At 33.7% G+C, this 27,964-nt stretch overlaps 2 protein-coding genes across 3 annotated transcripts; one reads left to right on the forward strand and one right to left on the reverse strand.

The window, feature by feature from the left end:
- The first annotated feature begins 1,478 nt into the window (after positions 1-1,478).
- On the forward strand, positions 1,479-3,375 carry LOC110787150 (berberine bridge enzyme-like 14). Its single transcript, XM_021991721.2, has one exon. It carries the CDS (start codon positions 1,600-1,602, stop codon positions 3,073-3,075), a length of 1,476 nt encoding a protein of 491 aa, XP_021847413.2. The 5' UTR covers positions 1,479-1,599; the 3' UTR covers positions 3,076-3,375.
- A 15,517-nt stretch (positions 3,376-18,892) lies between these two features.
- Positions 18,893-23,010, reverse strand: LOC110787218 (GDSL lipase). Of its 2 annotated transcripts, XR_008921397.1 has the most exons (6): positions 22,566-23,010; positions 22,338-22,459; positions 21,454-21,687; positions 20,234-20,489; positions 19,085-19,473; positions 18,893-18,999 (listed from the first exon to the last, which is right to left on the reverse strand). XR_008921397.1 is itself a non-coding variant. In XM_021991803.2 (5 exons), exons 1-5 carry the CDS (start codon positions 22,825-22,827, stop codon positions 19,241-19,243), a joined length of 1,107 nt encoding a protein of 368 aa, XP_021847495.1. In that variant the 5' UTR covers positions 22,828-23,010; the 3' UTR covers positions 19,043-19,240. The 2 variants fall into 2 exon arrangements, 1 of the variants encoding a protein (XP_021847495.1); XM_021991803.2 differs by lacking the exon at positions 18,893-18,999 and having other exon boundaries at positions 19,043-19,473.
- Between the last annotated feature and the right edge of the window lie 4,954 nt (positions 23,011-27,964).

Genomic DNA, 27,964 nt, shown 5'->3' on the forward strand with positions numbered 1-27,964 from the left:
GTAAAGTGTACTTTTTCTAGACATGCTACTCCGTACATTATTGGGATTACTGTACAACAGGATTGCTTTTTTTGTTTGTTGATTTGTTTATTTGAAAGCTCCAAATACTCCCCTCCGTACCGGAATACTTGACCTGTTTTCCTTATCGGGTCGTCCCTTAATATTTGACCTGTTTCTAAAAATAGAAATATTCTAACAATATTATATTATTTCTCACTCCACCCCTATTAACCCACCTACCCCCTACTCTATGCAAAAAATAATTAAAAATTCAACCCTACTCTCCCCCAACCCCACCTCTTAACCCACCTCCCACTAACTACATTAAAATAATACCCCACTATCAACTACTACCCATTAAATTAAATAAGTCAATTCAAATTCCTTAAACTCTGTGCCGGTCAAACCGGGTCGAGTATTCAAGGACGGAGGAAGTAACTAAATGGTAAAAAAAAAAAAAAATAGTACTCCACAGTGTCTCCACTAATCTTTAACCATTTACTTATATTGAATGTAAAAAAAAAAAAAAAAAAAAAAACCATTGACTTTTTTTGGAAAGACTTCAAACATTTAATACTAATAATATATCTTCACGTCATTATAGCTAGCTCCATTCCATGATGAGTGTTTTATAATATCTTGATAAACGATTCATTAGTTGAAACATAACATCTTTAATTATTTATTACATACTACGTAGTACGTAGTACTCCGTACATAGAATTGGAGATAATTAATATCAAGAATCCCACTTGATATTATATATCTTTTTGATTGATTACAACTGTGATATGATATCTTTGTGTTATGATCTTTGACCTTCTACCAATTGAGGTTGATATGAGTGGTCAAAGATCTTTTACTTCTTAATCAAGGTTTTGCGTTCGAGTTTTAAGAATGGAAAAAACCTCAACTGGGAGGGATGTTGGCCACTGAGGTACTCATGCAAACTCCAGCAAAAGATTAGTCCACCTGCCGAAGGCGGTGGGAGCTCCTCGTAGTAGAACCCAAAAAAAACTTCGACAACTTTTGTGTAAGACCGCCTTACCGGAAAAACCACTTTTATTGCTTAACTAATTGGTTTCATTGCTTAACTAATTACTTCTAGTGCTTAACTAATTAGTTTCATTGTTTAACTAATTGTTTCTAGTGCTTAACTAATTGTTTCGATGCTTAACTAATTAATCTCATTGTTTAACTTATATGACACCAAAACAGTCTTTTGAGTAAGACCGTCTTATATAAAACTTTATAAAAAAACTTTGACCTTCTTATGTGAATGATTGATTTACTTTGCTTAATTTAGGTAAATATCTTTACAGTTATGAACATAAGATAATGTAAATATGAAAAACTGATTTACGTTCATATTTTCTTTTGGTAGGATACGATTTCTTTTCCTTTGTTATTCTGATCTCTTGTAATATATATATGTAGCCTCAAACTCTTAATGATAAATAACACATTATTCATTTCTCTCCTACGTACTGTACAACGTAAGTAATTATAAATTAGCTTAATATATTAAAACAACAAAAGTTTGTCTTAAATAAACTCCACAAGTCATTAGAAAGGCAACGAATTGAAGAATTAAGAATAATGAAGGCCTTATACTCATATTCCATAGCTTCTAACATTATACTTCTTTCATTTCTAATCATAATTTTTGCTTCCCATGTTAAAGCTTCATCATCTTCATCCATTGATAACTTTCTTGAATGCCTTCCATCCTACTCAAACTCCTCATCATTTCCAATCTCTAACTCGGTCTACACTCGTAACAACCCTTCTTTCTTAAACGTTCTTCAATCCTACATAAGAGATAGTAGATTTAACACATCATCTACCCCAAAACCACTAGCCATAGTCGCGGCCTTGGATGTAACCCATATCCAAGCAACCGTAACATGTGCAAAATCAAATGGTTTACAAATTAGGATTAGAAGTGGAGGACATGATTATGAAGGTTTCTCATACGTTGCAAATGTTCCTTTTATTGTTCTTGACATGTTTAATCTTCGATCCATTGATATTGACATAGCAAGTGAGACAGCTTGGGTTCAGGCTGGAGCAACTATTGGTGAACTTTATTATAAAATTGGTAAAAAGAGTAAGATCCATGGTTTTCCTGCAGGGGCATGCTTTACTCTTGGCATTGGAGGCCATTTTAGTGGGGGTGGCTATGGTAACATGTTGAGAAAATACGGTTTATCGATTGATAACATTATTGATGCACAAGTTGTTGATGCAAATGGTAGAATTCTCAACCGTAAAAGTATGGGTGAAGATCTTTTTTGGGCTATTAGAGGTGGTGGAGGTGCTAGTTTTTGTGTCATTTTATCATGGAAAATCAAATTAGTACGTGTGCCAAGAATTGTTACACGTTTCGACGTTCCAAGAACTTTGGAACAAGGTGTGACAGATATAGTTCTTGAGTGGCAACAAGTGAGTTCTATAATTGATAGGAATCTCTTCATTAGAATGCAACCTATGGTTTATAAATATAAACAAGGAGGGAATTCGAACAAGACGATTCGAGTTTCATTTTCAGGGCTATATCTTGGACGTGCCAAATCCCTTGTTTCTTTGATAAACAAAAGATTTCCTCTTTTGAAATTGCAAAGACATGATGTCATTGAGATGTCATGGGTAGAATCAACTGTATCTTTTTTCATAGGTAATGGTAAACCTCTTGAGGTACTATTGCAAAGAACTCCTTCACCGCCTCGTTTGTATGGAAAACACAAGTCTGATTTTGTGAAAACACCTATTCCAAGGTCGGGATTAGAGAAAATATGGGAAAAGATGATCGAGTTGGAAACTGTGTTTCTTCAATGGAATCCTTATGGTGGGAGGATGAGTGAGATTCAAGAGAATTCGACTGCGTTTCCTCATAGAGAAGGAAACATTTTTAAGATGCAATATCTTACAACTTGGGAAGACGATAGTGATGAGGTTATGAGTAGGAATCTGAAAGGTATTCGAGATCTTCATGCAATGTTTACTCCGTATGTGTCTAGGAATCCAAGAGAGGCATACTTGAATTATAGAGATATTGATATTGGGAGTAACTAGAATGGGAGTTTAGGTTGTTTTGCGTTAAAATATTTTAAGGGAAATGTGAAGAGGTTGTTGCAAGTTAAGGCCATGGTTGATCCAAGCAACTTCTTTAGGTATGAGCAAAGTATCCCAGTTTTACGTGGATAAGATGTTGATGTACGTTCAAAAAGTCAAGAAGAGCTAGGGTGTTGTCATGCATGAATATATTAGGGTGATTGTCTTTTAAAAAATTTATTGTTGTTTAAATTGGATTAATGTAACAAGTAACATGTATCGTATAGTATAGTATTTTTATTTCCAAAATATAAAGTTTGCAACAAGTTGTGTTAATAAATTCCCGCCGAAAAAACTATGCAGCAATAATAAATTCAATAAAGAAAAAGCAGTACGTCAAGAACGTCAAGCAGAGAGAGGGTTCAGGCCGGACCCGAAGCCCGATATCACCTGGCACAAACAAAGCCTGGGAGCCTGGGAGGCACGGGAACGAAAAAATCAGGGCGCCGCACGAGCATAAAATCGTGGGCTGTGAACCGGGTTTGGGCCGTATTTTTCGGACAAAATACGCTAAATCTAGTCAAATTAGGATTCGGTATGAAGGCCGACCCACCTCAGCACGAGAGCCCTTAGGCCTCTATTTTGAAATTTTCTACCCGACACGGCCTGACCCGATGAAGAGTGGTCTTTGTGGGTGCCGGGCCGTTTCAGGCCCACGGTCCGTGGGCTCTTCCCGTAGCTCGACCCGACCTAGCCCACATCCATCTTTAGAGGGGCCCGGGGTTGATTAAATGATCAACATCTATTTAGGGATTAGTATATAATTAGTATCTTAAAATAAATATATAAAAACAGTCAACAAGTATAGTAAAAAAAAGTCAACGAGAATTATGTAGTGTTCTATTTCCATTATATAAGCCTACTCCTAAGGAGATATAGGTTTCTTTAGTCAACATATTCTGTAGTGTAGGGACATGTTAAGAAGTCAAAGAAGACTTTGTTTGAAGTCAATAAGAAGAGAGCCGCTGAAGGAAGTGGATCATGTGGCAAGGAAGGCCTAGGTCCAGTTGTAGTCTGTTGCATCAAGGACTATAGTAGTTTTTCTCTCTCTAATGACATTTCTTTTTTTGAAACTTTATCTCTAGATAGTGCGTGTGCTATGAGTGACTGTATTTTTGTTCCACATGAAGTGAAGTTGATGATCTATATCCGTACAAACTAGGAGATATAGGTTTTAGTGGTAAGTTGTCTACTTAAAAAGTATAATCATGTTGAGTCTTATATGAAGTGTACTTAATTAATTAGGAGTATATAAATTATTTATCCAAATGGAACAGATAAGAGACGAGCTGGGAGCCTGAGAAAATGGGAGAAGTGTGTACATTGAAAAACTTTTCAATTCCATAGGAAAAGCAACGTAAGTACAAAAAAGTAGCATGTCATAAGGTTAATGTCAAGATATATGGGAAAAACTTTGTGGCTGGGAGTAATTATTTACTTATACAAGTACTCCGCACAGTGGCGGCACCAGTAGGGGTTCAGTGGGTTCAACTGAACCCCTACTGGATTTTGAAAAATGTTATTCGTTTATAAAAGAAAGAAACTATTAGTAATTATTGCAGCATAATTAACTCAAATGGGTGGTAGGAGGCAGTGGTTCTAACTGCGTTATACGTAGTATCTCCTAATGGGCGCGGGATCGATTCCCTGCTTAACTCAAGCCTTTCTGTATTTTTAAGTTCATTTTTTCTATCCCTGCCATAACTCCTTTCCTTTTGTATTTTAAGTTCATTTTTACTTTAGTTTACTTTCCGTTGTCTATTTACAAGTTTATCTTTTCTTCAATTTACTTATTAGTATTTTAAATTTTTTCTTCTCTCTAGTTTACCTATTAATTAATGGATTGTGGTGACGGACTGACGAGTTAAGGCTTTGAGATTGCATCCATACTCTTATTTGTAGTCAAAAATAAATAAAAGCAAGTGTTATCTAAAAAACGCTTAGGTTTCTCTCCTAATAAATTATAACTGTATATTTGCACTAACATCACATTGGCAACCGATATTATGACTGTAAGCAATTAGGACAATGATATTTGAAATATGTTTTTATGATTATTATTGATATCAATTAAGTATTTTTCTTTTAAAAAAAAAAATTCGAACCCTTAACGGAAAATTCCTGGCACCGCCACTGACTCCGCATGATATTGAGAATAACACCAACAATTGATTGATAAATAGCCTTAGTTAAGAGAAGAGTGGGAAATGAATTGAACGGTGGTTTAGTAATTTAGTTGGATTTAATGAAGATGGATTAGATGCAACTATGCAAGTGGCGGAGGAGGAGGTGGAGAGGGAAAGTGAAGTACCTGGCACAGGGATTGATCTCGCATCTGTTTGGGCTTATTTTTTATAGTAGCCTAGTAGGAGGGTTATCTGTTTGAGACCATGTTTTATATTCTTTCCGTATCATTTGAAGAGTGTTATGTAAACGTTTTAGGTTATAACTCAGTTGTATTCCGTAATTTTTATTCCTGAAGATCAAGAATACTTTCATCTTCTATGTCTGTTAACGTAGCTAACCATTGTTAATGAACCACGTAAAATCTATGTGTTCTTTATTTACGTTCTCAAAATTCCGTATCTTTCTTGCTTCCGTTATTCGAAAAAATATTACTCCGTACATTACATGGCACTTAAAACGACAAAGGATAAAACATATCACATGTTTCTAATTAATAACTCATGCCAAAATACAAGTCAAAGTATTGAAGTAGTTGGCCAAAATAGAAGTGGATTCGCAAATCACCTACTACAGTCTTTTTTGTTCACCTACCACACTTTTTCACACCAACCCCCAAAACACCTAATCTTATCTTTAACAAACACTATATAACCTCCACTCAAAATTAATAATGTTAGAAACTATCTTAAAATGAAATTCTTTCACTCTTCTTCTTCTTCTTCTTCTTCACCCTACATTTTCCTCACAACAACAATACTACTACTTACCTTGTTATTCTTGAATTCTCACGTAAACGCCTCGAATTCGGCCATCGACAATTTCCTTCAATGTCTTCCACGCTATTCAAATGCTCTGTATCCAATCTCCAACGCTGTGTATAGCCGCGAAAGTACAAACTCACTCTCTTTCTTACAGTTCTACATAGGAAATCATAGGCTTAACGAAACGTCTTCGACATCGAAATACACTATAGAAACCTTAGAGAAGAATTATGTTCAAGCCATTATTGTATGTGCTAGGGTTACTGGTTTAAAAATCTTGATTAATGGTGGTGATCGTGATTTCGAGGGTCTCTCTTACGTATCAGATTCTCCTCTCATCCACCTTTGATATCGTGAATTCGTGTGTGTTGTTTTGATTTTCATATGAAGAAATTGGATGATTTTGAGGAAACAGGTTAACAGGGTACAAAATGTACGTAAAGACTGAAATTGTAGATATCTTAGAATGTTAGGTACAAAAATGTGAGTTATTTGTTCTGTAAAGGAATTGGTAGTGTCTTTTTTGTTTCGGCCCATAGATTTTGAGTATAATTGTATGAATACAAACTTTTCTATAAGGCGGTCTTACACAAAAGACCACTTTGGTATCATATAAGTTAAGCAATGGAACCAATTAGTTAAGCACTTGAACTAATTAGTTAAGCATTGAAATCAATTAGTTAAGCAAAAGAATTAATTAGTTAAGCAAATGAATTAATTAGTTAAGCAATGTAACCACTTAGTTAAGAAATTGAACCAATTAGTTAAGCAACCAAAGTGGTCTTTCCGGTAAGGCGGTCTTACACAAAAGTTGCCGATTGTATGAATGCCATACTATAATGTTTAATTTTTAAACTAACTCTCTAGCTAAACTGTTCAAGATTTGTCACTGCAGATTTTAACAAAAATATACTATGTTCTAATAGGTATTGATTCATTGTGATCTTCGTTATCTAAATTTTCTTCAATTCCAGTATCATTGCTAGGATGTCAAATCGCGTACACGATCTTACCATCAAAACAATACTATCTTCAAACTATTCTCCATTCTGAAAATATTAGAATTGGAAAATTTCTCACAAAAGTAATATTTTGTTAAAATAGTGGGATTTTGGATTAGGGTTATTGTTTGGCTTTTCAATAAGATCGATGAACAAATGTAACCGTCAAATTTTATTCGTTACTTCGCAACAAAATTTATTTTCTTTTTGTAACCGTCAAATTTTATTCGTTACTTCGTAAGATCGATTTCCTTCAATATTGCATAAAGATTCAATAATTCTCAAAATACGTTATTTTCTAACTTAATTCCCACCGTACCGTCCACGTCAGCAAGGGAGAAAGAAAAGTATTTTTTTTTCCGGTTTAGCGTTGAACCGCCATCTGAGATGACGGTTTTGTTTTAAAGCAAACCGTTATCTCAGATGGTGGTTCAATGGTATAGATAGCGGTTTGCTTTAATGGTATAAACCGCTATCTAAGATAGTGATTTGCTTTAATACAAAACCGCGCGGTTTTATAAGGGTTAACCGCTACTAGAGGTGGCGGTTCATTAAATACATAAGCCGTTATTTCAGATAGCGATTTATCGTAGATTTTATAAAAAAAAATTAGACCGGCTTTCTTGCTGACGTAGACGGTAAAGTGGGAAATAAGTGAAAAAGTAGCGTATTTTGGGAATTTACGAATCATCAAGCATTATTGAAGGAAATCGCTCTAAAACCCATAAATGTAATGACAGCATATATAGTGAGCAAAGAGCAATATACACTCGTTTAGTTGTGTTAATGTGTTATGCATGGTTAATTGGCTTCGAATTCTCTAATGTAGGAAGTAGGAAAGAATGAAGGATATGTTTCACTAAGGTTGTGTGTTGTGGACTTGTGGTACAGTGGTAGTACTTTTCACATGAGGCATGCTTAATTCCTTACCAACATACGAAGTAATGTTTCTTAAACAATAAACATATCAAAGTTAAAGATTTGGTAATTCCCCTTTCCAAATTGGATTGGACATTTGGACTTCAACTTTTAATACGTCATTCCCCTAGATGAATGACGTACGTTTTTTTTAATGACGGGAAATGAATGATACCTTGCTTCCATAATGCGACGAACATGTAACTCCCTCTGTTTTTTCAAATGTTACACTTATCAGAATCAACAATTTTTTTATCAAATTTTATATTTCTCTGCCATTACTAGCATCATTGTTTTTCTTACATTAAATATATCATGTATGCTTTCTACTCCGTATTTAAGAATATTATTTCACGCATTTGTTCATTTCGCTCGCTCCGTATTTTCAAACGACTCAATTCCATTTATCACTCTCAAAAGTCTTGTTTTGATTGAGGTCCCTTAACTGGGCTGGACAGATTGAGGAAAGTCCTTTATATACAAACCTATATTAAGGAATAAATGGAGGAAAGCCCAATACTTAAAAGCTAAACCCAATACAATAATAGGAAATGTACCAACAAATATACGAAGTGGGACTGTGGGAGTACTCCATAAATTTTAATTTGAGATTAAGTTTTAGTCGATAAAATAATATAAATTACAAATGAGGGTGGGGGGATTCGAACCTGACACCTATTGTACACAGGCCCTCAGTCTTAACCACTAGGCCAAGACATCATTGGTAGTCGGTAAAATAATTTAATGAACACATTTTATATGATGACACTAAGTCAGTAAATAAAAATCCTAAAAAACCTCACTATTTTCCTTGATTTAAAAAATGAACAATCCATTTCTTTTAGGAAATGTAGAGGTTCCTCGGTTCCTTCCCTTTGTATTTGGTTAATTACTGAATTAACAATTTAACATACTTCGTATTAGGTTGAGCCGTTGAGGTCACCCAATAATCTCCATTCTTCAATAGGCAATACGGAGTAGCTGCTAATAAACGTTTTTTCCAAAGCCCGTATTAAACCAATAATAATTGGGCCTTTTATGAGCAGTAGCCTCACAAGTCACACTCTTTAATTCCATCAAAAAAAAAAGTCACACTCTTTAATTCTTAACTGAAGATCCTTTAGACCGTTACCCAGGCCAAGCCTACTTAGGTAGTTCTTGTTATATGCTTAATACTAGCCTCGTTCTTAAGCCTTGTTTGGTTTATTTGGATTAAGAATTGAAGATGCATTTTATTAACCCGATTTTTGCGTATTCAACTAATATTTGTATAAGTGCATTTTATATGAACTTATTTTAGTTGTAAAACTAGTGTGTGACTCGAACAATATCCCGGTTGCTGCATTGAATAGTTCAAAATTTAGATTTTCTTGAGCTTAATATTTAACCAAAATACATGTATTTCATAAAGTGAAAAACATCTATTAAGTGCGTCAACTACACGGACACACTACGTCATTTATTGTTCCAAATAATTTTTTAATAATTGATGCTTGAGAGACTTACAACATGTTTGTCCTATTGCTTTAATTATTATTATTTTCCAAAATTGTCCATAGAAAATCAAATGTCACATAAAAATTTAGTTGTTTGTTAAAAGTTACACTTCTTACCATCTTAACCAACTACAACTTATGTAATATCTTTCCTTATAAGCCTATATATTCTTTTTACAATAAGCAATACATTTAATAAAAGTGATTGCAAAAAAAGAAATGATTACTTAATTCATAAATGTACAATTATTATTTTGAAGAAAAGGATCCGACTTTGTTTAGATTTTTGGATGTGGGGTTAAATCGGGGAGGTTGTTGATCGGCCACTAATCTTATGTCACCACCGAAATTTGGTGATGATACCATCTCTACGTGCATATATTTTTTTTTAAAAAACCCGAATAAAAGTCAAAATTCGGGGAAAACGCCCGGGTTACATACTAGTTTATTTATAAATTAATGTGAAAAAAAAAACTAGTCGTGTGTTCGAAACTCATTGAACTGATTTTTGGTTGTCTTTCTTTGTTCCTTGAAAACATGTTCAATTATCTTAGACATGCAATTTTAAATAAAATCATAGAGTGTAACTTTTGAGGGAACGGGGAACGTTTGATTTTTTTTAATACTTTTTTACGCAACATCCATAAATCACTTTAATAATTTATAAAGAGGAAAGGGAGTGTGATTTTTGGAGAACTGGAGAGAGAACTAATTTTTACGGAGAAGAGAGTGTGACTGTTTAAGTATTAGATTTGGTAGAATTGTGATTGTGATAAATGGGCTTTTATGGGCCTTTAGTTGATACTTGATAGACCAAGAAACTTGAGTTACGAAGGGTAATCTCAAGGTCCATTACCCAAGCCTAGTTAAGTATCTTGGTTTTTTTTTTTTTTTTTTTTTTGGTGCTTAAAGTATCTTGGTATTAATAGCCTCCTTTTGTATTTTCATGTGCGGATAATTATTCAGCCCGTTTGAATTATAGACGATTTAGCTATTTAAATCAATATAAATTTAACACGTAGTAGATGGATTAATCATATGCATTATACTTGGTATTAAAAGACGTCTCTACGAGACTACGAGAGTTTATATTTCACGTGACGCTCTCCCTTATTAAATTTGAAAAAATGTAATCTACAAGATTTCAACTCATTGATTTCAAAGTTTAACACTGAAGATTTAACGGTTGGATCAAGTCATTCCTATTTAATACGAAGTATTATCCTTTGTAAAACAAAATTAATAAAGACAGATATAACAAAGATAAAGTTAAAAAAAGTGTGGTTTAATCATGAATTTTTACGTAAAGGCATGATTATGGTATTGATGTGATACGGAGTATAATACTTTGATACTAGCCATCAAAGTAATGTATCAATTTTATTTTTTTTATTTTTTTTAAAAAAGGTAAGAAAAAAGACTTAGGTTCCCCTTCGCACAAGGGTGAAACCTAAGCGGTCACTTTGAACAATATTTTCTAAGTTAGGGCTAGAGTTCGGGGTGATACACATTGGTTCAACAATAAGATGTCCTACATTAGCTATCCAATCTGCTGCTCTATTTGCTTCACGGAAGATATGCTTGATATGGGTAGAGTGAAAATGCTGAAGAAGAGTCCTGCTATCTTGAATAATGTTTTGAAGCTTCCACGGGGGGTTCCAGATTCCTTTTAGCGAGTTGATCACAAGTAGGTTGTCACCTTCGATGTAGATGTCTTTGATATTTAGTTTGATAGCCTCTTGGATGCCCTTATGAAGGGCTAGGGCTTCTGCCATGTAGACTTGCGAGTTACCCAGGTTAAAAGATTTGGCGATGACCGTATCTCCATTGTTGTTTCTGATGATGATACCTCCTGCTGCTGATGAGTCTTTTCGTGATCCGTCGAAGTTGAGTTTGAAGGCGCCCAGTGGGGGCGGGAACCACCGCACAAGAATGGGATGTGGGGTGGTTGGAAGAGAAGTGGAAGGATGATGAGTGTTGAAATGGTTACCTCTAAGTTGTTGTGAGTCAATCTGGAGTCTAAGCTCCCATTCTTTGAAGGTGTTAAGAGCTTTAAAATAACAGCGGCAAGGAGAAAGCTTATTGTTGGAGAACACTAAGGCATTCCTTTCCTTCCAAATAGTCCAGCAAACGGTAATGAACTTCCTGAGCGCAACTTGGTTCCGTCTAAGGTAGTCTAAAGTTTTGAAGAAATCCGTCATAGGGAAGGAGAAATCGAACCAATTTTTAGTTAGTCTATGCATCCAGACATTTTTTGTGTGTTCACAATTGAGAAAGAGATGATTAATATTCTCACTGGCATGGTATTATATTGTATCAATAGTTTACATATTTTTGATATTATATTGTACTACGTACCAATTAAATGTAAGTCTTTCTTCCCCATTCTCTTATTTCCTCTCTAAAAAATTTCTACTCCCTAATAAATAAATCCATTGTTTATTGGACCAAATTAAAGGATAACAATTTTATAATCTTTCTTCAAACATGAAGGTTAATTTTAATTTTTGTCCAAATATGTCATACATAAAGGCGTTATAAATTACGATTATGTGAGAGGGATCAAACATGTAACATAATTTTGAGATAATTTTTGTCTTTCCCATCCATATCTTATCGATAATATAAATGTTAGAGTAATTCTGTATATAAAAAAATAAATTGTTAAATATACTGGCCAATCTATAAATAATATGCGGACTAGTCTTAGGCTCCAATATGATCCAATTTTCCTTGTTCTCTCGTGTTTTGGAAGTGTTTAATTTCAAGGTTGATGTATCACTAACCTTCAAAGAAATGTATCTTACGTTGAAGTTTCAACAAAACTCTTGAAATTAATATTCCTATGACAAATTAAAAAAAAGATAAAGATAAAAGATAGGGTCCTCCATTAACACAAATAATTGAGTTAATTAGATTATTCTATATGTTATTAACTGGTTGCAATATGCATCCAATGAAGCTAGGGCCATAGATAGGAATATATGCTAATGATACACTTTGAATGGTCATCTCTTTAAAGATTAAGTACTATTTCATTTTGTTTTTTAATTATTTGTTTCAACTTTATATACTTTAGTCCTACTTGTCAAAGACAAAGACTTGCATAGGGTTGAAAACAACTTCCCTACTACCAACATTTTTTTTTATCACCAACCAATGAGGTCTTCGTGTCACTTTTGGGTCAATTGGAAACAACTTCTCTGCAATTGTAGAGGTAAGGTTGCGTACATCCGACCCCTTTACCCCGCTTTTTGCGGGAGTCTCTTTAAGACAATGGGGTAATAATAATGAATGATAATGATGAACCAATGAGGTCTTCGCCTACCGATTAAGATTTAGAGTCTGTGTACGTTAAGTTTCGGGTTCGAATCCCCTATTTCCATTTTTGTAATTTATATTATTCTTGTAGATCATTTGAGCCAGCAATAGTAAAAAAATACTCTGTAATTTTTTTTATCACCTACAGGCTACATCATCATCTATTCATCTCTTGACGACTTTGTCACCACTTCATGCATCACTTATATCACCTTATAATTCACCAAAATACTCATAATATGACTTTTATTACTCTCTTAATTAATTACTAAATCTAAACATGCCCAAAATTAATGCGTAAGGATGAAGTTAGCTAGCTAAGGGCCAAAATTTGTAGCCTCCTACAATAATGCCAACCCTGTACATAATAGACCGAACAAGGCCATGGCTTCTTAAATTTGAAGGAATCACATTACATGTCAACCATGTTACGTCCTTAAAAGAAAATGGAACACCAACGGTTAGATCTGTCAAAATGGCCGGTCGGATCGGGTTTTAAAAAATTATTTTCAGGTTAATTTCTAAACGGTCACTTTCTGGTTCGGGTTTACAAATACTTGTTCAAGATCGAGATTTTTTGGGTTCAGGTCGATCCAACGGGTTGAGATATTTTAAACGAGTATTATATTTTCATTAATTTAGGTAATAAATATACAATATTTGGTCACAAATTCACAAATTTTCCTAAACAAGTTTATATTTAAGTCAAACTCAACCATAAAATGACGTTTGATTCAAAATAAAATCATATTACACCCAACAATTGTAACAACAACGTGTTTACGTACTACGCTTAAAATTCCTGATAATCTCATTTTATTACTATAAAATTAATGATTTTCAATCGGTCGGCTCAGAAATGGGTTCACTACAAGAATTTGTGTCTTTAACGACAACCTAATTACGACGGGTCAAAAATCCCGTCGCAAAAGTCCTTTTGCGACGGGCTAACAACCAAACAAAGACGGGAACAACCGTCGCAAATGTGTTTTACGACGGGTTAACGACGGGATTTTCTATTAACGACGACCTCCTTTTATGACGGGTTCGCGACAGGAAATCCCGTCATTAATCAACGATTATTGGCCTTTAGCGACGGGATTTCCCGTCGTTAATGGTACAATTTTTTGTAGTGGTTCGATCGGGTTTTGACCCATTATATACTCTTCGGGTTGCTCGGATTCGGATAAAATCGGGCAGGTCACAAAATCTTGTTCAAGACCCAGTATTTTCGGGTCGGTTTTCGGATCGGGTCAATTTTTGAGAGATCTACCAACAGTATACATAAAGTGGTTAATCTTAGAACTTATTTGGTTCACTTGGTATATGAAGTACTCGTACGTAGCGTAAGACACTATGACTAATGAGTACTGTAGTCGTAATGAACACTTAGCACTTAATTAAGTTCATATAAATTAAAGTCAAATTAACAAAGTCAAGTATTCAACCACCCGTAGGATAATTATACAAGTGATTTAATTTTATTTTCCTCTCTTCTAGAGGTCCGTATGAGGATTTGCTATGTAAATAAGTGTATATGAGTTACCCTATAGCTTTCATATTAAATACGAAATACTTTGTATTAAACTTGTTGTACAAGGCTACAACAAGCTAATTAAGTCTTTGAAATTTATACTCTCCCGTTTCAGATTACTTGCAATAGTTTACGTGACACACTTTCCAATATAATAATTTGACTGTAAATATATGTATATTATTAAAAATATATAAAAAATATAGGATATTTGTAATACATACATTTGGACTAATAATATAACAACATACAACACAATAACATTTTCTTTTTACGTAGTATATATATGAATAATTAAGTAAATATGGTCAACGTTAACGTGTGAATAGTACAAAAGTTAAACTGTTGCAAAGATTTAGAAACGGATGAAGTATTTAGTAAACATCCCATTAATGAGATTTTACATTCATGTCACCAAAACATTTAACAATATGATTATTCCACTAGATTTCCATGCAATAATTAATACTGGTTTTGCAAAATTAATTATTACTCAGTACTAGAAAGATAGGTTTCACTACGTAGCTTTCCTCCTCAAGTACCTTTATCAAGTCCAAAATGTTGTTTTCTTTGACAAATACTAGAGTTGCCAAAGAAGCTAATTAAGACTGAACTGGCTTTACATAAAACCATATACATTTTCCAAATATCTAAAATACTTTTCTTAGCTCGCTGCTAAAAATATCTTCAACTTGTACATCAGCATCGTAACTTCAGCAACCCCCGGGCTTCGTCGCCGCCTCGGCAATGCCCGTTGTTAATGGTACAATTTTTTGTAGTGTATGTGGCCATAGGAAGCTTAGGTCGTACGTCTCGTTTAATTAAAATTTGTAATTGTCACACAAAATATGGATTAGGTGATTGCAACCTACTTTAACGACATTGAGTATAAATGTTACATCATGGTAACTCCTACTTCGTTTGATCTATTTAGTCACTAAAGTTGATTTTGGTACAAAGTAGTTACAAATTTAGACAAACTGAACTTTTGTCGTACTTTAGACGATGCAATTTTGACAATTTGAAATTAAATACGAGTAACTGATAACGTAAGAAAAAAGTATTCACTTTTTTGTAAGCAAGTTAGATTTCATAAAAACTGAAACATTCCATAATTAGCATGGTTGATTAACTCGATTACTCAATCAGTCGATTGGATGATCGATTGATCGAGCTTGACTACCAAAGCGGCAATGCTACTACTCTTACTTCCGATCCTCTCGTCAAAAGGATCGAATAGTATCTCTCAACTTTAAGGTCGTGAGATCGATCTAACTGTAAGGACATTTGGTGGCGAGGTACCTCATACAGTCATACTCATACATAACCAACACTACAAGAAATTGTACTATTAACGACGGGAAATCCCGTCGCGAAAGGCCAATAATCGTTGATTAACGACGGGATTTCCTGTCGCGAACCCGTCATAAAAGGTGGTCGTCGTTAATATAAATCCCGTCGTAAATCCGTCGTAAACTCGTCGTAAACCCGTCGTAAAAGGCATTTGCGACGGTTATTCCCATTATTGTTTGGTTGTTAGCCCCGTCGCAAAAGGCTTTTGCGACGAAATTTTTGACCCGTCGTAATTAGATTGTCGTTAAAGATACAAATTCTTGTAGTGCAACCAGCCTTATCCCCTTTTCTCCTATTTCTGGTGTGCCTTCTCATTAACTAATTGAATCCTGTCAACCTGTACGAGGTTCCTACTTATTAGAGTGTCTTCGATCTCCTTGATTGCATACCAAAAAAACACGGTTATGTTAACATCTATTTCCCCGCCATGAGACAACACGTACAAGTGATCGACAACGTTACGTGAGTGTCCTATATTTTGAGAAAAAGAAAAAGAAAAGAGAAAGAAAAAGAAAAGAGAAAGATACGTGAGTTTTTAAAGTTAAAACCTCCTTTAATTTTATGAAGAATTTCTATTTCACACATTTGTTTAGTAGTTTTACAATTTGGACTATGCATGTGTCGAGGACATTTGAAATGATGATTTGCAATGCAGCGTAGGTTTCACGGTCCATATTTAATTATTTATCTACAACTACTACGCACGATTGCACGAACTCACGAAGTTAAAACAAATAAACAATGTCCGTTTAGTTTATTTTCATTGGGTGTACTCCCTTTGTCCCTTAATACTCGCATTATTTTGACTTTTTGCACTATTTACATAATTCATTCTGACCCTATTTTATTTTTACTATATAAAAATAAATATTATTATATACTACCTCCGTTTCAAAAAGATCTTTACAGTTACTATTTGCACGAACTCCAATGCAATATTTAACTACTAATATATCCAATTTCGTATGTAAAAAAATTATAAAAATTTGATATTCTGAAAATACATCCCGAGACCAATCTAACAAGATCTTACATGTAACGTTTTGATGTATATAATGGTGAGAATTTACGGTCAAAGTTTTTATACTTTGGACACATTTTCCTAAGCGTAAAGAACTTTTTGAAACGGAGGTAGTAATATATTATTGGTTTCATCTAAATATATATTTTCAAAATATTAATATTTTTATAAGTATTTATAATATGTAGTTAAAGATATTGATGGTCAAAGTTGAGCATTGGCAAACATATTCAGTCAAAACGGTGCGAGTATCAAGGGACGGAGGGAGTATTTATTATTGGGATAGCTGGAAGTTCGTGCATACCTCCGATAATTATGGTCGTTCTTATGATCCAAACGAAAATGCGTAATAAAGTCGGGCTATTCAGTACATATAATTACCCATTAATTGTATTATCGTTATACTTTTACTGAGGAGTAAGTAATCTACTGACACTTTCTTGGTTTGTTTATTAATCATAGAGATAATATTATCCATAGTAATATTATCTCAACTGGGAGGGATGCTGCCCATCGAGGTACCCATGCAAACTCCCACGGGAGATTACCTCGCCGAAGGCGGTGGGAACTCCTCGTAGTAGAACCAAAAAAAAAAAATATTATCCATAGTAATCATTTTTGTACGTATTCGTAGACTCGTAGTACGTTCTTCGCATCATGTGTGGCATTACCGTTGTCTCTAATAAACTACTCTTTCCCTCGTTTAACCAAAATGTCAATCTTGATTAATACTTCGTATAATAATTTATTTGTATTAAAGAAAGAAAAGAATTGGTCTCAATGTTAAGGTTGCCACTTAATTCATTTAAAAGCTTGTGACTTTACATTGTTGAGTGCGTAGAAAAGACTAAACGTCTAATGAAAATATGTGCGTAGTAGTTATAATTTTTTGTTTTTTCCTTTTCCCGAATGATAGGGAAGTATTAAACCGACAAATCGAAAAAGGAAGTCGAGCCATTGAAAAAGATAAGTAAAAGAAAAAATGGCAAAAGCCAACACTCAAATTAATACTTTATACGAAGTATTAAACAATACGACTCCGGCGAATTTAATTTAATGTAATTGTGATTAATTAACATTTATTGATCAGGATACGGCCTGGGGGAGAGCTTCTCCAACAGCGGTATGGCCTGAGTCAAATACAGATTTATCGAAATTTAATAGATTTTGAAATACTGGATAATACATTAATTCAGAAACTTGTGTTATCACAGTCGAAGATATTTCATGCTTTTGCATATATGTGGATTGTATTAGTCCATACATAATCATTTTAAATGCATTATTACTCTCGTTGAATAAAAATGAAGACATATACTAAAAGTAGCAGTTTTGATTACCACCACACTTTGTATCATATACCTCTATGTGTAGGTTATATACCTTTATTAATTTATTATCATTAATTCATTACTCCGTATCGATCATTTAACACCGAAATGAAGCATAATATACCCTGTTAGACTTCTTTGCATCATCAGGTTTCATTTCTGATAAAAGTCGTTGACTCTTTGTACACCTCCAAAACAAACACTCTTGGCCATTTTTGTACCTCCAAAAAACATATGCCATATCCTTACTCTTGACTTTGAGGGGCAAAATAGGAATTTAATATTTCCTCTGTTTTTTAAAGTTCTTATCATTTTAAAACTACTCCCTCCGTCCCGGAATACTCGACCCGGTTTGACCGGCACAGAGTTTAAGGGACTTGAATTGATTTATTTAATTTAATAGGTAGTAGTTGATAGTGGGGTATTATTTTAATGTAGTTAGTGGGAAATGTGTAAAAGGGTGGGGTTGGGGAGAGTGGGGGTTGAATTTTTAATTATTTTTTGTATGGAGTAGGGGGTAGGTGGGTTAATAGGGGTGGAGTGAGAAATAATATAATATTGTTAGAATATTTCCATTTTTAGAAACAGGTCAAGTATTAAGGGACGGCCCGATAAGAAAAACAGGTCAAGTATTCCGGGACAGAGGGAGTATGTCTTAAGTTAAAAAAACATTAACGATAAATTCTCACTATTTTTTTTCAAAATTTTATCATTTGAGATTTTGTTAACTTCACCTCATATTATTTTCAAAATATCATTTTTTATATAGTATTTTTCTTTTGAGGGATCAGTAAACTTATGTTTAAAAACTTTCAGAAACAAAGATAATACATGTATTAAATAATTCCAAGTAAATATCATTAACATTTGCATTTTCTTTTTAACTTATTACTGATTACAAGTATTCAATCACCCCTCGCTTATTACAACCTAGCTTAGCCTGGTTTGGCCTCAACCTTTAACTTCCTCCCAAATTTTCCAAGAAGAAAAACGACAAGTGTGTAAAAAAAAAAAAAAAAAAAGCTACAAACTATTGGTATGATTAACATACATCATATTCATACAAGATGTACCGGAAATTAATTAATAATATTAATCAATAGAATAAATATAGCCCCGAACACTCCTTTATCTTTGATCACAATTGAGTGTAAAGAGTATATATAGATTTCCCAAAAATCCTCATAAATAAACTTTGATCGATCATTTTGCGGCGAATAATTGTTGCAAATTGTAAGGAGCTACAAGGCTTGATCCTCCACTCCAGAATTCTTTAGAGAAAGCCTGGTTAGCCTTGTCGGTTGGGTGCGCGGCGTCAAACCACAAATATTCACTAGGATTACTACAAACAGAGAAGGTATAGCCTTTCTTCTGGCAAGTGAAATCACCATTGTAGGATCCACTTCCACAACATGCTGTTTGGCTTTCTCTGAAACCTGTTATTATCAATTTGACAAATGTGATTAGATCCTGATTACTCCTGCTTACCTACACATATAATTCACGTGGAATAGTTTTTGACAATGAACAATTTTAATGTCATTTTCCAGGGCAACTTACTACAATTATATAATGATAACACTTGACTTATGCATTTAGCAATTTAGCATTTGTAAACAAGAGTATAAGACCCCACGTCACATGAAACTAACTAGACATTTCTCAATTGTATTTTTCTTAATCAAAGCCGACTTCAAAGGCTTTTTTGCCTTGGTGTCTGTACATACTAACACACCTACAATAGCATAGTCTAATTACTACAGTTTTAAAATTATGTTTTTATTAGATACGTTGTATGAGACAATATATCAAAAGACATGCTCGAGATATTACAAGGTGTGTTTATATAGTTCCAGTCAAGGAAATGCTTTTGTAGTTGATAAACAAACTACTCCATATCTTATAATATCTCGAACATATCTTTTGATATATTCTCATATCTTAATAGTTTTACATTAAGGAGTTTTAATGTAAAATCTTCCACGTATCTTGGGACTCGATTATGTTCAGTATAAACAATAAGATTTAACGTCTAAACTGACAAACATTAATAAGGTGATGAGGTGTAGTATGGGAGGACAAATTAGTTGATAGCCACTACTTAACCAACTCTCTAATGAATAATTGAAGGAATCAAATCATATGATCAAAACATAAATAAATAATTACGGATGAGTTACTCTGTAAAAGACGTACCATATCGGCTACTTCCATATATAACACGGAGGTATAAGGATGTGTAGAAGTCGTAAATGGAGTACTTGAACCCTGGTAGTTGGCTTTGTAATCTCTTGGCTAGTGCAGCAAATTTAGCATTGTGCAACTTGGCTAGCTCTTGTGGCTCCGGTGCGCAAGTTCCTTTGAAATTTAGCATGTACTTCATTGATGGCATGCACCCAAGAGGACCAAGGTTTTGGAATGCAAATTTCCTTCCTCCTTGGTCATAGATTGTCTGTATTGTCAAAATCGTACATTCACAAAATTAGTCACAAATTACAGTTGTACGAATGACTGGTTTATACAATTTATATGTAGTTGTTAAGATCTGACCCACGAAACAACACGTGTGAGAGTCCCACATTGATAAAAGAAGAGAGAGTTAATCCGATGGGCTACTCCTCTTATTGCCATATGATTTTAAGGTGAAACCTCCTACGGTTTTGTTAAGTGAACTCTCTCTTGGTGACGGGTGTGGCTCAGACCCGTATTTAAGTATTTAACAGTGGTACTCTATTTTTTTAATAATTTTTTTTTTGGAAGGTAAGATGAAATGCCAGGGCAGAACCTTGCACGGGCCAATCCCCCTTTCCCCCGGGATCAGCTAGCCCGGAATAGCGGGCAAGACGTAGTACTCCATATTAGAAACGGGTCCTCTTCACTAGAGAGAATTCCGTGTTATGCTCTTAAGTCCTAACAAGTTGTTGCAAAGTCAAGTTGACAACACTCCTTATTACACGAGAGTACGAGACCATTTCAAAAACGAAAAAACTCTTACTAAATGAGAATATGGTTTCCAATTATGTAATTATCAAGTAGCTCCATTAAGTTTTTTCTTTCAACCATGGTTATACTTAAAATAAACATAGATATTAAGTACTTCATTTACTAGACAGGGGATCCACATCATAACTCTATCGGTTCAAATTTAGCAAGTTAGACAATAAAGCAATGTCATATCCGCAGAAAACCAAGTAAATAGAGCGGTAGATTGGTTAGCTAATTTCAAATACGTTCACACGAATGTCAATAATAGTACTCACACGTTCTTTTAAATTTTGAATCAAACGAGTAGAGTGTAAAACAATTAAACAAATACACAATTTTAGCTGTAACCAAATTTGATGATAAAAAGTGTAAAACAAATTAAAGACAGGAAAAAATGAAAAAAAAGCAAGAATAAATAAAAGGATTCTTACTTTAATATGGGTAGTGAGGTTCCCAATGACCATGTTGATCCGTTGGTTCCTTTTAAAATTGGAGACAGGAAGTTTTTTAACATTCTTCTGTAGAAGGTTAACATAGTCATTTCCAGCTATGTTAAACAAGTATACAGCTTCAGATAACAGCTGATTAGCTGTTCCTTCCCCAACTTGTTGCTTCAATTTTTGCACCATTTGGACAAAATAATCTACTTGCCTCTTCAAATTTATCTGGATCATCCAAAGCCATAATTTAATCAACCCTAAATCACTTATTCAATCAATTTTAATCAATTGAACTAATTGATATCTACTGGGACTAACAACAAAACTGTAAAAATTACATGGCATTAAAGAAGGAAAAGTTGTCACATCAAATAATTTTCTCCTCAGATTCGCGCTACTGCCAGCTAAGTTGAGATCATGGTATGCATTAAGTAAAGTAGTGATTTAAAAAATAAAGAAAGATGCTCGAGTTGGCATTTTTTATTTTCGTTCAATGTTTTCACTTTTCACTATTAGCTTGTGATCTTTCGTCAGGGGTAATTAATGGACATCCATTTTCACCTACCAAAACATTTTTAATTTTTATTTGGAATCTCGTGAAAATAGTAATTACAGTAAAAATAAAAAGTTTAAACCTAGTCAGATTTAACTAAAATCAAGCTACCACTCCCAATTTCTGCAATAATTGTTGCTTCATTTTCAATACAATTTCTTCAACAAATTGATTAAAGTTCAAATTGATTCGTTAGAAGGTCAGCTCAATTGATTAATTTTTTTTCAAATTAAAACATTTAATTCAATTGAAAAAGTATGCCGACAGAAATGATAGAAGAAGTCAAAAAGATTAACAGAAACGAATTGACAAATTGACATACTGTTTGAGGACGAAGTTCAACAAGAACACAAGCACCAGCTGAAGCGAAATTGATTCCTCTAGTGAAATCCTTTATCCCCGGTAACAAATAGGGTTGCAAAAATGGCAACCCCGCGAATTGAGCTGCAAATAAAATTACACAAACAAACCATTGGTAACAAAATAATCACAAAATCTGGACATAAGTTAATTGAATTTAAATTTAACAGTAGACGGTGACGGTAAGTACCTACGAAATCGGGGATAAGGCGGCCATCGGAGTATCGGCCAGAAGGCTTTTTGAAGTAAGTTTCGCCGTAAGGCCAAAACTCGGCACCAGCTCCTTTAACGCCGTTGTATAAAGTCATACCATCGTCGTAGAGTGAATCGCCGAAGACATAAAGAGGTGGTTTGTATTGAGCATTTGAAGGTGATGGGGAGAGGAAGAGTAGAGTTGCTAATAGGGCCAATGTAGGGAACATGTTTGTAGTTATGGCTGTGATCTTTGCCATGTGAACACAGTGGTATCAGTGAAAGTTTTGGGGTGATTTTTATTTTTTTTATTTATGTGCAACCAAAACCAAAACCAAAACCAAAACCCAGAGTCCCAGACCAGCTTTGGTGTTGGTTTTAATTGCTTGCTTTTGCAACTGTTCCGGCTTTAGAACAAAGGATAGTTCTTAATGGTATTTAAAGGAGTGAAGGGGGTTTATTTCTATTTATAAATTTAAGGCGGAAGTTGCGTGCCGCGTGGCTTTTTTGACATTTTCTTTTGTCGTCTATGTTTTTTATAAAAATATTAAATAGAGTTAACAATAATATGAAGTACTTCTGTTTAGTTTACTTTAGACACTAGTTTGGAGTTTTAGAAGATGGATAGAAGTGATGGGTAGATATTTCATTTGCTTTTTTACTTGTATCATTTACAATTTTACCCTATTTACAAATACTCGTTTATTAATTTTTTAAAAATATCAATTTTTTTTTTATTTTAGCTAATATATTGGCAAGCGTGAAACATCAGATGATATAAGGGGAAAAAGTTGAAGAAGAGTATTACTTCAATACTTGGCATAGTGGATAAGTAATTTGACCTCTAAGGAGTTGGAGGTGGAAATTTTCTTATTCCCTTCCACCTCTCCTTGTAATTTTCATGAGCTGAACTGCTAAGCTATATGATTTACTTCAGAGAGATTACAGTCCATTAGGATGGTTCTTCTTAAAGCCACCAATCATCAATTTAATGGGAATTAATGGGTATTTTAGTATTTGTACAGAGTATTGTTATTTTATTGAAAAGTACTTATATATTATAAAATGGAAGGATTGAAATACTTCAATTTTCGAGGATTTTTACCAACAAGATCTTTTTAAATTAAGTTAGGGCGGGTGAAAAATAAAAGTGAACAAACAAATTCTCCGAAGCTTCTAAGGTATGAATGTATGAAATACTTCGTATGAATTGAAGTATATATACTCCGTAGTCAATAATGAGTAGTTGTAATTGGGGTTCCTATAAGGGTGTTTCCCCTGAATGATCACGGAAATACCATTAAAGGTAGATTAGCTAGGTGGGGTGTTGAGGTTAGTACAAACTACTAATTACATTTAATTTTTGGATAATGATGATTCAACAATTCAACACCGTCCCCTTTGGAACATTTAATACATGTGCGCGCACTCTAATTGTGAGTTTTCATTTAGATTCATGTAGACCATTGAATCTATTCTCCTTCTACGTAAATGCCAACGAATTATAAGGGTACGATTAATTTACACATTCAATTTGTGTCAAATTTTTCAATTTAACATTTTCATCTATAACTTCTATACTCGTATTTACCATTATGATTGGAGGTCAATCAATATTCAATAGTGGTACTACTCTAAAGTTTAAACATATATTACTGTGTAGCTAATTTGAGTTATTTTATCCAATCCCTATAGCTGGCTCCCCCTATTTTGAAAGGGTCTAGGCCGCTAAATCGACCGGATCAAATTGACACGTGTGAGATTTGGGCCAGTTAGGACAAATTTTCTTACATGCGTTATATTCACCTGATTTTCACTTATTTTTCCTAATTTTATCTTATCTGAACTTATTAAAACTTATCAAAACTTATTTTAGTTATAAATTGTACTTGGTCAACCCTTATTTTTCCTGAACTTATCTTATCTGAACTTATCTGAATTTAACTGAACTTATTTTTCCTGAAACAAGTGGAAATAAGGTGAACAGAACAGGGCCTTATCAAAACAAATTACTAAAGAAAATAGATTGAAGCTTTTTAGTTTGAGCCTCCAAGTATATGGTGCATGCAATGTGTGCGTATATTTCAAAAATATGCTTTTATATATAAGCAACAATCTAATTGTTTACAAACGTTATTAATAATTTAAATACGTAGTAGGGGTATTATAAAAAAATTACATGGACATCAAAATGACCAAGAGCTGGCTTATATAATACAGATGTATACTTCCTCCATTTAGAAATAAATTAAAATGCATTCTTTAATATGCTTAAAAGAACTTAAAGAAAGTTAATGATATACGAATTAAGTATGTAATACATAATACTTTTTATGATCGAATCTTCGAGGAGGTCTTAACTTAAGTATTTGGATGTGTGAAGGTAAAGTATGACTAAGAAGATCAAAATTATGTGAAAAAGCTTTTATTTTATGTTGCATGTCGTTTCTTCTCACAATAGTACAATTGATCAATGGAGAAAATCCATAATTCACATTTTGGGATACAGCGCGTCTCCTGTGAGACCAGTCACACCATCAACTTGATGGTGTGACGAGCGCGAAACCAATAGTGTACCTCCCCTAAAATTATATAAAAAAAGTAACAGATCTAACCTATACTCCTATAGAAGTAACATATCTAAACTAAAAAAATACCTCCTCTAAAATTATATGTATAAAAAAATTAACATGTCTAAACTATAGAAGTAACATACCTAAACTAAAAATGTACCTCCCATAAAACTATTCCGTATAAAAAAAAAGTAACATGTCTAAACTATAGAAGTAACATACCTAAACTAAAAAGTACCTCATATAAAATTATAAAAAAAAAGTAACATGTCTAAACTATAGAAGTAACATACCTAAACTAAAAAAAAATACCTCCTCTAAAATTATTAAAAAAAAAGTAACATGTTTAAACTATAGAAGTAACATACCTAAACTAAGAAGGTATCTCCCCTAAAATTACTCCGTATAAAAAAAAGTAACATGTATAAACTATAGAATTAAGTAACATACCTAAACTAAAAAAAGTACTTCCTCTAAAATTATATATAAAAAAAAAAGTAACATGTCTAAACTATAGAAGTAACATACCTAAACTAAGAAGGTATCTCCCCTACAACTACTCCGTATAAAAAAAGTAACATGTATAAACTAAGAAATAACATACCTAAACTAAAAAAGTACCTCCTCTAAAGTTATAAAAAAAAGTAACATGTCTAAACTATAGAAGTAACATACCTAAATTCGCAAGTGTAAACTGGTCTCACCATTAGTTGATGGTGAGGACAGTCTCATACTCCCTCCGTCCCGGAATACTCGACCCGGTTTGACCGACACAGAGTTTAAGGAACTTGAATTGACTTATTTAATTTAATAGGTAGTAGTTGATAGTGGGGTATTATTTTGGAGGAAGTAAATTCGGCATGCTGTGATGTATTGGAAAATACATAATATGTCAATTCTGTAAATCCATTGAATTTCAATGGTACTTGTTTTAATCGGAATGGGTACTCTATTTTTATCGTAATGGTACATGTTTTTATCGTCATGGTACTCCGTTTAACGAAATGGTACTTTCTTTTTTAATGAATGGTACATATTATTGACCAAAATGCCCCTGTGATGTGTTTTGAAACACATCACAGCATGCCGCTGAGACGCTCCCATTATTTTGATGTAGTTAGTGGGAGGTGGGTTAAGAGGTGGGGTTGGGGGAGAGTAGGGGTTGAATTTTTTATTATTTTTTGTATGGAGTAGGGGGTAGGTGGGTTAATAGGGGTGGATTGAGAAATAATATAATATTGTTAGAATATTTCCATTTTTAGAAACAGGTCAAGTATTAAGGGACGGTCCGATAAGGAAAACAGGTCAAGTATTCCGGGACGGAGGGAGTATAAGAATTTGGGTTTGGGATAAAGCTAGGCTTTGATATTGTTATTGACTTGTTATAGTAGTGAGTAGTCACGGGTTATATCACTTAAAAGGTTCGATATAAGAGTACTATTAGTAAATATGAACAATTTTAGGAGTATGAAATCATGGGCCTGCAGGAGGCTGAGATATGGGCCCTAAAATTAAGGTCTGAGCCCATCCCCCTGTTAATAATATACCACCATTTTAAGTACTACAACTCTACAGTATATACTACTTAATTATGGGTTATAGGCTTATACTCCCTCCGTCCCGGAATACTTGACCTGTTTTCCTTATCGGGCCATCCCTTAATACTTGACCTGTTTCTAAAAATGGAAATATTCTAACAATATTATATTATTTCTCACTCCACCCCTATTAACCCACCTACCCCTTACTCCATACAAAAAATAATTAAAAATTCAACCCCTACTCTCCCCCAACCCCACCCCTTTACACATTTCCCACTAACTACATTAAAATAATACCCCACTATCAACTACTACCTATTAAATTAAATAAGTCAATTCAAGTCCCTTAAACTCTGTGCCGGTCAAACCGGATCGAGTATTCCGGGACGGAGGGAGTAGCACAAAAACAATTTCAAATGTATTTTTTGTCTACGTAGTCTACAGTTGGACTGTTCATTGCATTTCATTGAAATCAATTTAAACATTGTGCACAATATAATGAAACGTATAAATTAAAATGATAAACTAAGAGAGAATAGAGAATTCATATAAAATATTGGTCCGTACTATAATTAGCAACTTGAATGATTAAGATGATTAATTATACGTCTAATGAAGGATTAGTGGTTAGTAATTTGGCAGGGAGTGGGGAGGGAAATTAAAGGGTAAATGGAATCTAGCATTCGGTAGCGTGGCCACTTAAAAAAAATATTAAAATTAAAATCATGACAAAAAGGAGATTATCTAGGCATAATCACGTACACTGTCAACTCCATAATTATTTGAATAATTTAACAACTGTTAATTAGATTCAGTTTTCGTACTTCCTCCGTTCCATAATAGATGGATCAATTCTCATTTGCGCACTATTCATCAATCAATTTTGACAATCTTTCTTTCACTGTTGTGTAAGAAAAGAAATAATCAAGCGGGATCTTGTTAAATTCGTATTAATGCAAGGATTCTAAATATCAACTTTTTATAATTTTTACTTATACGTATTTAGAGATATTAATGTTCAAATAAGCATGTTGGCATACGTGCAATTAGAAATGATGCATCTATTATGGAACAGAAGAAGTTCTTTGTAAGTACTACGTATATAAGTTGCAAGTATATGTATTTCTTCGTACCTTAAAAAGTGTGAGCTAACTCACTTTCTTGCTCCGGTCCTTGTACTTATTACTTACGATTCAGTTTTGGTACTTGTATTTATCTGTTTTTCTGCCATAAGAAATGCAACCTAGCTATCTTAATTTCTTGCTCCTTATTTTGGCTACTCG

The sequence above is a fragment of the Spinacia oleracea genome, chromosome 1 (assembly GCF_020520425.1).
Source record: "Spinacia oleracea cultivar Varoflay chromosome 1, BTI_SOV_V1, whole genome shotgun sequence".
NCBI lineage: Eukaryota > Viridiplantae > Streptophyta > Magnoliopsida > Caryophyllales > Amaranthaceae > Spinacia > Spinacia oleracea.